Raw genomic sequence first — 12,386 nt, forward strand, 5'->3', positions numbered from 1 at the left:
TTTTGCTTTTTTTTTTTCCTTTTTTCTTATTTTGCAGCACAAACATCCCCACATGAGAGAGAAAACACCATTCACTAAAAGGGAGAGAGGAGTGGGGCAGGAGAGGGGGAGAGAAAAGCAGCACAAAAAAGCATTCACTGGAAAGAGTTAAAAATAAAAACAAAACGAAAACAAAAAAAATATTCTAAACAAAAAATAAAATAAAATAATATATATATATATTTGTATAGCCCTCCCTGATGTCCTGGTCGGCCCTGAAGGAGGGATGAGGGGGGACTGGCTGGGGGGGCCGAGCTGTGCTTTTGGATACCCTGGAGAATGAGCAGTGACCGGGAGCAGGGAGATGTTAAACCAGGAGGGAAAAAATGGGAAAAACCCTCCGGCTCCGGCTGGTGAGGGCTTTGGCTGAACTGGAGTGGGAATTCAAAATCTGACCTAAACCTCCCTGAAACCCTGGAAGGGAGCAGGAGGAGGATGCCCCCACTGCATCCCCAACAGTCAGGGTGGAAATGGGAGAAGCTCCAAAGATCCGCTTGTTGTTTCCCTTTTTAGCTGTGACGTGGCCGGCGGCAATTTTCAATTTTTTCCCTCTTTCTTTAAAAAAAGAAAATAAAAGAAGAAAAAGACATAAAAAAAAGAAAACTATTTTTGTTTTTGAAGGCGGCAGTGGGGCCGGGGACAGGCAGGGGCAGCCCGGCCTTGCCTATGTGGGAAAAAAACCAAATCAAAATAATAATTATAATAATTTTTAAATGCCAACTCACAATAACGAATTATAATAATCATAATTTAAAAATAGCAGCCGGTGGTCAAGTAGCTGCTGGGAGGAGAAGCCCCTGCGCAGAGCGAGCGGGCGCTGCCCTGTCCCCTCTCCCTGCCTGGTACCCGGAGCTGTCGGGATGCTGGGCCGGGCAGAGCCCCTGGCCCGGGATGCCCCACTGGGACACGGGGGCCGGAGGAGGAGCCTGATGGGAGAAGGGGGTGCAAAAAAACAAACTAAAAAGGTGGGTGTGGATTTTTATATATATATATACGTATATATATAATTTTTCCTTATGCCTTTTTATTTACCAACTCGCATGATTATGATGACTTTTTTTTTTTTCTCTCCTTCAATCTGTTTTTTTCGTTTCTTTTTTTTTTTTTAATTTTTTAAATTTTTTTTATTTTTTTTTTTTTCCCGCGCGCGTGTGTCTGTGTGTCTGTGTGTGGTTGCTTTGGGGTTTGTTTTTTTGTTGTTATTTTTATGTTTCTTTTCTCTCCTGGCGCCGGGATCGCCGCCCAAGCAGTCGCTGTGCGCCGGGGGCTCAGTACAAGCCGCAGCCCCGCAGGTTGTTGGCAATGATGATGTCGGTGACGGCGTCAAAAACCACCTGGATGTTGTTCGTGTCTGTGGCACACGTCATGTGGCAGTAAATCTCCTTGTTGGGGGAGCGGTTTTTGCTCTCGAATTGTGCTTGGATGTAGGCGGCCGCATCCTCGTAGGTGTTGGGACCTGCGGGCAGAGCGGGGGTCAGGGCCGGGACCACCGCCCGCCCCTCCGGCCCCTGCTGCCTGCCCGGGGCTTTCACCGGAACAGAAACAGGCAAAACCACTTATTGTCACACCCCCCTCCCTCCCCCTTCACCCTCAGCAAGGTCCATTTTCCTCCCATCTCCCTCCTTTCCAACCCTATTACCCTTTTGTTCCCCCTCTGCTCCATTTCCCCCCAAAACCATCACACCTAAGCCCTGCTGAGTTCTCCTCCTCCCCAGGTGTTGCTGCTTTGCCCTCTCCGCCCTCTCCTTTCCCCCGGGAAGGGCAGAACCCCCCAGCTGCCCCCACCCTGTCCCTGGGGGTGTCCCTGGGGGTGTCCCCTGACAGTGCTGGTGGCCTGGGGTGGCCCGGAGAGTTCGTGACCACCCAGCATCCCCCATGGCCCGTGGCTGTACCCCCTGGTGGGGCTGAGCCCTCTGTGCCCCTGGGCTGGGGACACACGAGTTGCCCGCTGGCTCCTGCCTGGGGGTTGCTTGGGAAGGTGGGCTGGAGAGGCGCCAGATGTTTGAGCCGAAAAATGTGCATTATTGCATTAAGCTGCTTAGGGCAGCGAGAGGCTGCGCCCGCCCCCCGCGGGAAGCCACAAAGCTGAGCTACGCCCCTGAAATCGCCTTTGCAAGAGCTGCTATTATCTGGAGATTTATTTTCCTTTCCCAGCTCGCTGGTTCCCCGGTTCCTGGTGCAGTGGGTGGCCGAGGGAGAGGCAAGCTGGGCCGGTGTCCCCCTCCATGGGGCAGCCTGGCTGTGCCACACAGCCGCATGTGGGACAGTCTGGTTTGTTCTACCAGCTGGCTGTGAGAAAAGTGCTGGTGCCTTCAGGATGGAGAAGCCTTAATGCCTCTGGTAGAAATGCTGGTGCACTTATGCCATGGGGAATGAGTGCCATCTTGCTGGGGGACTCCCTTGTCCCCAGGGTTTGGCATCCAGGATGGATGTGCTCTGGGTGGAACAGTTCAGAGACATCTCAGAATCTGTAGGGGATGCTGGAGTCTGAATTTAAACCGGCTTTTTTCTTTCCCTTAGTTAGAGAATTCCAAAATATCTATTCTTGCCCATCTTCTTCGTTATTTATCCTTTTCCCCAGGCCATGTTGGTTTCACTACAAAATGGATGATTCTCTTGTGGTTCCACAGATTCCTGCTGTGAAGGAAGGGCTCTTTCCTCCCCAGCCACACCCAGTGTGAAGGCACTCCCAGGAGGATAAAGCCTGGAGGACCACGAGTCTCAGCTCCTCCTGCAGGAGCTTCCCAGGAGCCACCAGCAAACAGGATGGCTCCAGTGGTGACCAGTCAGCTCCTGCCAAGTCTTCTCTTCAAGCTCCCTGTGCCCAGGCTCATTTCAGCTCCTCTCCATTCATCTTGACCCTCTCTGTCCCACCAGCTGCTCGGGCACCTTTACCACATGAACTGCCCCACCCAGGACACAGCCCCAGCCATGATTGGGGAGTTGGAGCTGCATCCCAGCTCATGAGGCGCTTTTGCAGTCCCCAAAGGCACCCTGTCCCCTCTGTCCCCTCTGTCCCCTCTGTCCCCCAGCCCCAGTGGCGCAGGGTGGGTGTCACAGCAGCTGTGCTGTGTCAGCCCCACGACCTACCTGTGTACTCAGGGAAGCAAATGGTCAGAGGTGACTTCTTAATCTTCTCAGCAAATAGGTCTTTCTTGTTGAGGAAGAGAATGATGGAGGTATCGATGAAGAATTTGTTGTTACAGATGGAGTCGAAGAGCATGAGAGATTCGTGCATGCGGTTCTGCAAAGGGGAGCACAGAGGGAGGAGAGGGAGAGAGGAAGGCAAAGACAGAGAGTTAGAGGAGAGGAGAACATTTTTGTGAACTGAAATGGTTAGAAAGCAAAAAAAAAACTCTATAATAAGACAGTGGTGAATTTGAGCTAGTTACACAGGTGGAGGAAATGGGGTATTGCACTCCACTTGGGCTGGAGGCTGCAGCTGATCCTCCCCCACATCCCTGTGGGACCACTCTGCCAGAGCAGACACTTGAATCCTCAAGGAAGAGCAGGGAAAAAGTAATGTGTTTCTCCCCTGGCTCACCAAAGGAGTAGGGAAGGGGTCCTGTCTCTCAGGCATCCTTTGGAGAGCCCAAATGAAGGATGGACAGACAGCATCAGCCAGCAGCTCGAACACACTGAGCATGGAGACTGGGATGGAGGGGACTTTGGCCACTCCAGGGTGTCCTATGGATCTGCCTGGAAGGGCACTTGGCACTGAGTGGTGTCGTTGTAGTGAGACCAGTGCCAAGGTATTGCCCAGAGTTTGGGGCAGGTCCCATCCCTGGAAAAATCTTCAGCTCAGCTTTGAAAATATCTGTGGTGGCTGGGCTGCTACTAAGAAATCCCAAGAGGTAACCTGCATGGTGGTAACCAGCCCAGGTGCCTCTGCCAGCCCATTTCCCAGCTCTCCCGGGAGTTCTGGGCTTGCAGGCTGCTCAAGGGAGACTTTAGGCTTGGAAAAGCTTTGGTTAGAGCATAAGGGTAAATTTCTAAAAGCTGTAGTTTTGTTGGGTTTTTTTTCTATTTTTTTTTCCATTTACATGTGGACAAAATCCATAAACAGTAATTTTTCCCCTATGCTACCAAAGTTCCTTAAGAAGTGGAGAGCAGACAGCACAACAGGAGGAGTGAGGTGAGGTGAGGTTGTCCTGTGCCCTGTTGGCTGCCACAGGGCCCCCCAGAGCAGGTGCTCCCATGCAGGTGCATGCACTCACTGTTAGTGTGGAGGTGCCACTGGACAGGACAGATCTGGCCCTCCAAGAGCTCCCAAGCATTTTCTCCATCATTAACTTGCTCTTAGAATCACCAGAAAGCCATTCCCTGCTGGTCCACTGACAGCTTTGGGGGAAGTTTCAGGAAGTCCCTGTGTCCCTTTCATTGTTTGTACCCACCTTGTTTCTACTGAACTTGCAAAGCTCCTGGTGCAAGCCCAGGGCTTGGTGCAGGCTGAAGTTGCTGCCCCTCCCTGTAACCCCCGCTGGGGCTGAGCCCCAGCTCTGGCTCGACTGCCTCAAGCTTGAATGGGGACACAGCTGCTCACAAAATCCTTGTGGAAATCTCCTGGCAGGGTGTGTACACAGGAGGCTCTGCAGTGGGAGGGGAACCCCCCTGCAGCAAGTCCCCACCATGTCCCCCCACAGCCCCTTTTTGGAGGCTCAGCAAAGGGGGCTCGGGACTCGCCGAAGATCCGCGGGAACATGTGTGCTTGCTAATGAAATGATGACCCAATTGCACATTTTGCAGTTTTCCATGAATGTTTTATTAGTGAGTCATTTTATTAGCTCCACTTCAATGGTAGCTTCTGCATGCAAAATTTAGCAGCTGTCTGATTTCATCTTGAAAGACTTCGCAATTTCACTGTCGGTTCCTTGACAAAGAGTAGCTGGGGATGCCAAGCAGGCGCTTTCCAAAGCCTTGGGATTTCAATCTGATCCTTATCTTGAAATAAAAAAAGGGCCTTATTCATAGGGAAAGCAGAAACTGCCACAAAAGGATGTGGATCTTCTTGACTTGTGGTTGTTGTGAAATTGCTGGGTCTTGAGATTGGAGAGAATCAGGATGGGCTTTTCCTTGTTCATCTCTGGTGTTGTTCATATATGTATTATATTTAAATAAAGAAGTGATGAAAAGTTGGTGAAAAGCAGCCGAAATAAAGGTTCTGCCCAGGGAAATGAGAATTGCCATTCAAGTAAAATAATCCTGATGACTTCAGGTTTCTGGACACCCAGGCAGAATCTGAGCAGGATGGTGTCCTGGAGGAAGTTTTAAAAATCCCCAGTATCAGTACACAAAGCAAAATAATTTCCCTGTCAGCCATTTGCTTTTCTCAAGGCTGGCCTGTAGATCTGTCTGATTGATAGGATGGGCCATGTGAGAATTCCTGTCTGAGGATGGGTCCAGCTGAAGCCACATCACTGGAAGTTGGTGAAGTCAAAAGAGCAATGGTTCATTTTCCTTTGCTGAGGTTTATAGAAAATTTTCTCTCAGTTTCTTCAAGTTCCTTCTATATTAAGCCCGAAATAATGGAAGATCTTTAGTTTGAACATGAAAGAACAAACTGGCTCAAGCATTGTTTTAAAGGGAGGGAAGGAGAGATGCTCCATGTTTTGTGCTGCTGCAAGGAGGAGAACACAACATTTACTGAATTGAACCAGCAATGGGTCTTCTGACTCTGCGCTCACACAAAAAGACAGTGGAAAAACAAAGCTTGTGACTTGTGAAGGATTTGTAACTGATGTGGTCCAGGAAACAGTTGGGCAGAAAGGATGCTCTGCTCTGCTGCTGCTGCTCTGGTGACCAAAGGAAGAAAAATTCCTGCCAAATACTTACATAAAATGAAGTATCTTTTGGTTATAACCTTTTCAAATTCCTTATTTCCAGGTGGATGAAGCTCTGGCAGACAGCTAGTGCTTTGTGTTGTGCAAGTGTTTGTGGAGCAGCCATAAGGTTAAATAACAAGTTTGAGAAGCTGGACGCGCTCAAGGGGGACACAATAAAACCACTCTCACACTAGAAAAGAGCTGGCACTTTATTAACATTTTGTAACTAATAAATACATTACCAACAGCCAATAAATTATTACAATAACTAACGCTCTATTAAACCAATGGACAGTCACTCTTGGTACAAAATTACAGTTAATACAGTTTGGGCCATCGAACATGCAGGAGAAATGATTCAGAGGGAAACCAGCGAAAGGAAAACGGTGACGGCCTCCGGCGATCCTTTGGGAAATGAGGTGGGAGCAGAGGCTGGGTGATGGTCACTCTTCCCTTGTCGAGCTGAAGGGGGAAAGAGGAGGTGGGGGAATAGGGCTGAGGAGCACAAATTAGGGACTGGGCTAATTAACAGGGCCATGGCTGGTGCTTAAGCAACCCTATCTGCTTGCCCAGCTCCACCACGTTGGTCCAGCACTGGAAAAGCTGGTGAGAGTCAGGCACTGCTGAAAACGGTGTTTTACCTGCCATGATCTCTTCTCCCCACCTGGAGCAGTGGCTTGAGCTCTGTTTGCCTGCACTACAGTCAGGACTGAGTCTGAATTTCCAAGACACTGGGTGGAAGACGGCCTGGGGCAGGGAGCATCCAGCCAGCTCCCAGCCCCTCTGCCTCTTCTCCTGGTCTCTCCTCCCTGTGCCCACTGCACTCTGTCCATGGACAGAGCTGCTCTCTTGGGGAGATGAGGCTGTTTGTTGAATCCAGATCCCTTTCCCTCTGCCTGCAGGGTGCCAGCTGGAGGCTTTGGTCCCCCTCTCACTAAGGCATTGGTGTTTAAGGGTTGCACTTGCTTGTGTTTGCACACAAATACAGATCTCACAGGCTGCTGGTTGGGGCATGACTGCTCCTGTGCAAAGTCCCTTCCCATAGCCACATTCTCAGTATAACTATATAGGTCATGTACCTATATCTGTCAGCATCAATTATCTTGTGCCAGTGCTGGAGCTCAGAAATGACAAGGTACACTCAAGCCTCAGGGAGCCTCAGGGTGTGTTTGCCTGCTCTTTCCTGCAGGGAGGTAGAGGCAAGACCATGGTCTCCAATTTTGTGCCACTTGGACCACGTCTCTGCTTTCTCATGTGTGCTCTGGGGATGAGTGAGTGATGGGTCTGGGTGCTCAGGGTGATGCTCAGTAACACCATTTCCACTGGCCTTGATGTGTCCAGTGTCAGATCATTAATGAGTGTTTTAGTCTCCTTGGAAATGGTTGTGGAGTTTTTGGTGGTAAGCCTGAAGACAAACCATGAAAACACCCAAGCACACTGGAACTAAGCTTCTCTAATTGACTTGACAGATGGTCATCCTTCTTCCCAGGAACTCAGCAACTCTCCCTGGTGCCAGGAGACTTTGTGACCACAAAAAACTTGGGACATGTCACACAAACTAACAGTGCAGGGTTGGTCCTTTTCCCAGCACTGACTGCAAATCCCCCAGAGGCAATGTCTGCCTTGTTGAGCTGCACAGTGAGGTTGGGAACACGGGGATGTTCTGGCAAAAGGACATCTTCTACATCACATCCTGACTTCTTGGAGACTGCACTCCTGGACTGAGAACAAGGTCTGTTCCCTGGCAGACAAGGACTGGGTTCGTGCCATGATAGATTAAACCCACCAGATATGTTTTAACATACATTAAAGACTGCCCTCATTAATACTCTTAGTGTCCTGTAAAATGGCATCAGTAGAGGAGGCATGGCGGGCTCCTCCTGGGGCTGGAGGGACAGGCTGGCTGGCCATCCAGGAAAGCTGGCTGGAGGCAAGAAGCTAATTCTGGTACCAAGCTCCTGAGAGGTGCAGTTGGAAGTGTCGGTGGGCAGGCAGCAGGAGTGTGGCATGCAGGGAGCAGGGCAGCAGGGATTCTCACACGGCAGGGCCAGATGGCTGCTCCGCTGTCCTGCCGGGCTCCTCAGCCCCTGTGGGAGCCAGAGCGTGTCCACTCTGTCTGCAAGGCTAAAAACTGCCCTTGGCAGGCTGGGCTGTGTTCTAGTGTGTGCTTCCCCAGTGCCTGGTTATTGCTCGTTCTCCCGACCAGCCCAGCCACCGCACCCTGCCACAGCTCTGCAGCTCTCATAGCTCTGCAAGGCTTTGCTTGTACGGGTTTCTCTATTTCATTGAAATTGTTGTTTAAATAAAGAAGCTATTTGCATTTTTGTGGTCTCATGGCTCCACAACCGACCCTCTCATTGACTAGGAAGGACAGGGAGCTTCCTTGTTTCTTTTTGCTGCTGTCTGAAGCCCATCATGAGTTGCTAATGCTGCTTTCAATGCTGACCCCTTCGGATGCTTCTGTTGCTGGAACAGTGACCTGAGTAGTTAAAAACCTTCTGTGTCCTATACGGCTTTTTTTTTTTTTTTTTTCTTTTTTTTCAAATTTCCACATTAGCTTTGAAGGGCAGCAGGGTGTATACATAGCTGTTTCAATTTTGTGCTTTTAAAATCTATCCTCCATGCCCTGGTAGGATTTCTGATGCAGCTGTACCAGTTGCAATATCCCTACTATGTGGAGACTGCAAATGAAACACAGCTCTGGATTCAGAGCGTGGCCATTGCAAAGCACAAGGGGCTGTTAAGAAAAGGCTTTTGAAAGCAGGCAATGTATTTCAAGGTAATTTTTAGGCAACTGCTGCAAGAATTGCTGGTGTTTAGAAAAAGCACGGGGCAAAAGATTGCTTGTGGAAGGCACATCTGTCAGGAAGGGCTTTGGAGGATGCAGAAGCCAGCAGTGAGTAATAATTTGGCAGGAGTTCTGGAGACACAAATCTATACAGGGCCATCAAGGGGGAGAGATAGTAGTGTTTAACACTGGAAGCATTTCATCTTCCAAAGGCTGTTTCCAGCATTTGTCAGTGAATCCTCATGACACTCGTGTGAGGGAGGCAACGTCAGCAGCAGCAGCTGAGATGAAGCTTTAGACACAAAATATGCCAAAGAAAATGAAAGAAGAGGCTCTGTGTGGCAACATTTCCTCTGCTTTTTCTCCCTCTTCTCCCCATGGGGCACCAGCTGTTGATGGTCACCACTGTGCCAGGGACCTGCTGGAGCTGCAGAGGGGGCTTGGACCCCCCAGCTGGCAAAGCTGGGAATGGGTTACATGAATCCAACCTGGAGAGTGGTAAAGTGCACTGAGCCAGCACTGGTCACTTGACTGCATTTGGCAGTTTGGAGTTGAGTTAATTTAAATTGTCTTTACCAAAAATATTCCTGTGTGCTTTATGCTGGGAGCTCACAAAGCCTTGGTGTGCTGCTGCCTTCCCTGGGAGCAGCTTCTGTTACTTATTGGCTTGGATAAAACATCATTCACAGCAAGGGAAGGGGTGGGAAGAGAAAAATCTCCAAAATTCCAGTGCTTCTGATCAAAGTCTTCTTACAGAGCTTAATACAAGACCTGCATCCCTGCCAGCACCAGCATCTACTCTGGGTCCAGTGGTTACACAGGTTGAGTCCCAAATGTAACCAGTGTGTGGTTTTTCTGCCCTGGGTTTGACACAACACCCACGTGGATGCTGGGTGCTACTGCTGGGGCTCAGGCAGATGTGTGGGTGGGCTGTGGCATGAGGAGCTCCTGGTTTTGCTGGCCAGCTCTTTGCAGGAGCCAATGTCATTGGAGGCATTTTAAGGCTGAGCTGGTGAAGAGAAAGGTGCTTGTGCCAGAGCAGGGGAGGCAGGGAGTTGTGTTATTGCTGTTAGTGCCCAGCAGAGCAGCAGCAGCAGGTCCTTGCTGCACAATAGTAAATACATCATTTAATGCTCTCTGGGGGTTACTGACAGTTACCAGCCAGGCTGGGCTGTAGCTGCTTGGATGGGTGACAGACACCTCGTTTTCCTCTGCAGGCTTTCTCTGCTTGCCTCAGGGTGCTCACATCCCTGTTGGGGATTTGTCACAAACACTGTCCTGGCAGAGCACAGCCCCTGATGGGGACTCCCCTCTGGCTCCCAGGTCCCTTTCTCTTCCCATCCTCCCTGCTGCCTCAATCTGCCTCGTCTCCCTTCTGCAGCTTCTGTCCCAAAACATTCCCTAAGCCTCTCCCACTGTCCTCTCCCTCCTGTGACACCCTGTGTGTCCTGCCACTGCCTCTTGCACACTGAGGCTCACCTGGCCCCTCTCCTTTGGGCTGTGCTGATCTCACACCATCCCTCCTAAATGGGCACAGTGAGAAGAGATATTGTTCCTCTCAACCACAGCCCTGAAGAGACCTCCTGAGACCTGAAAGCCACTCCTAGATCAGGCTCCCAAGAGAGGACAGCTGAACTTGTGGCCAGCCTGCAAAGATTTGTGTTTGTCTAGGAGAGGCAGAGAAGAGGCAGGGATTAACACTGCCCACCTGCCCCCAGGTGAGGTGGGCCCTGAGTGGGACCTCTGAGGTGGTTGCCTCACTCAGACAACAAACAAGATTTTGGGATGGAGTCCCTCCATGTCCACAGAGGTGACACCCCACCTCTCACATTCCCTTCTGCCTTTGACTCAGCAGCACCCAGAGTTGTTGGTGGTGGCCACATGTACCTCAGCCTACCTCCATTTGTCCTCTCTGAGCCCCCAGTTTTGCTGTGCTTGGTGCTACCCTCGCCCTTCCCACTTCTCTCCCTTGCTCTTCCTTCTTCCTTTGCACTTTTCCTTCCTACTCCATCACTTGACTCAAATCAGCTCCTTTGCCAGTGTTAACCACCCATCTCAATACAGATACTGGTAAAGAGATGTCCTGACTGGGGACACCAGCCCTGGAGCTGTGTCTCTGGGATGCTCAGGCAGGAGGTACACAGGAAAGCCACTGCCTTGTGCTCAGCCAAGGAGGCTCAGAGCACAAGGTTGGGCTTCTCAAGGGGTTTAGATGCCCAAGAGGCAATGAAGGGCTACGAGGTTCTTGCACACTTTGCTGCCACCCAAGCATGGGGAGGTTTCCCAAAGCACCCTTCCCCATCTCAGGCACTTCAAGGCCAGACTCTGCCACAGGAAGCCAGAGCTAAATATTTTTCATGCGCTGCAGCATTTCAAGGCTGAAGTTTGGAAAGTGATGGTGCTTGTGTGCAGGAGCATCACCTCTGCTGAATCACTAAGGCTGGGAGGTGCTGTGGGAAAATCCCCAGGCTGGATTCCTTGTCAGGATGCCACTGAGTGTGGAGTGTCCATCAGGACACCATTCCCAGGGCATCTTCACTGCCTGCACTCCAGGGCTCCCAGCCCAGCACCTCCATGGTCTCCATGGAGGGGTTACAGCAACCACTAGATAAATTTTATCATTAATTTTGAAAAACTTGAGGTAAAACTGCTACCAGTAATGAATGCTTTTAGACAAGGCTTAGTAGGCTTTGTTACTGTGTCCCTGTTACTCAGACACCAGCAGAACTCAGTATGGCTGTTTCACTTGTTCAAATAGCTGGAAAAAAGGAGAATGTACAAATCCAGGCTATGGTGGCTGCATTCAACACCAAACCCTCCAGCTTTGGGTCAGAACTGGAGCTGTAAGGTACCCTCAAAATGATCAGGTTGTATTTATCACTTCCCAAAGGAATAGTGTTAAAAAAGAGAGGCAAATAACCAGGAGAATGAACAATATCCCTTAATTTTCAAGGAAAAAAAAAATGTTTTGGTTCCAAACTACACTCTTCCTGACCAGTATTTTAAGGCTTTGATTCTGAAGTATTTTTGTCTTTTGGCAGTTGAAATGCACTTTGTGGGGAATGCTTTAGCTCCCTGCACAACACTGTGAACTGGGACGGAGGAGCAGAGCGGGGCAGCGAGGGAATGAACCAGAAATGAGCCAAAGTAAAACAAAACGGGCCTGGGGAAAGCAGAACTTGCTGCAGAGTTTTCTGGGACAGGAGGAGGGAATTCTGTATTTCTTCCTTGTCATCTTCTGAGGAGGAAAGGCAAGGGAGGGAGGACCTGGCGGAGGTCAGTAGAGGCCGCAGCCGCGCAGGTTGTTGGCGATGATGACGTCCGTGACGGCGTCGAACACGAACTGGATGTTGTTGGTGTCGGTGGCACAGGTGATGTGGGTGTAGATCTCCTTGTTGGCAGACTTGTTCTTGCTCTCGTACTGGCTCTGGATGTACGCCACCGCCTCGGTGAAGGCGTTGGGGCCTGCAGGGGGCAGGGAGAGAGGGGTTAGAGCGTGCCCATGGACCCCCAGCCTGCCTGCAACACCCCAGTGGGACTGGGCAGCTGCTGCAGCCCAGCTCTCTCCACCTCAGGGATGGACACTGCTGCCAGCCAGGAGATGCTCCCTGACTGTCAGCTCAGCTGTATTTTTATTCCGAGTTGCTGTTTATAGGGATGAAATGGATGGGGGAGCTGAGTGTTGAACAGGCTGTGATGGAAGAAATTCCACATCATGGTGACAAAAAGGGAAGAAA

At 50.4% G+C, this 12,386-nt stretch overlaps 1 protein-coding gene across 2 annotated transcripts in view; it reads right to left on the bottom strand.

Annotated features, from left to right (window-relative positions):
* Positions 1-1,223: 1,223 nt before the first annotated feature.
* Positions 1,224-12,386, bottom strand: part of GNAO1 (G protein subunit alpha o1) — a 136,068-nt gene continuing 124,905 nt past the window's right edge. Inside the window, exons 7-8 of one of the 2 annotated variants that reach the window (XM_056500835.1) lie at positions 3,130-3,283; positions 1,224-1,495 (exon numbers count right to left, since the gene is read on the bottom strand). In XM_056500835.1, coding sequence (XP_056356810.1) covers positions 1,308-1,495; positions 3,130-3,283 — 342 coding nt within the window. In that variant the 3' untranslated portion in view covers positions 1,224-1,307. Of the gene's footprint in view, positions 1,496-3,129; positions 3,284-11,567; positions 12,115-12,386 lie in introns of those variants that run through there. The other variant, XM_056500834.1, reaches the window with a different exon arrangement.

Source organism: Oenanthe melanoleuca, chromosome 11 (assembly GCF_029582105.1).
Source record: "Oenanthe melanoleuca isolate GR-GAL-2019-014 chromosome 11, OMel1.0, whole genome shotgun sequence".
NCBI lineage: Eukaryota > Metazoa > Chordata > Aves > Passeriformes > Muscicapidae > Oenanthe > Oenanthe melanoleuca.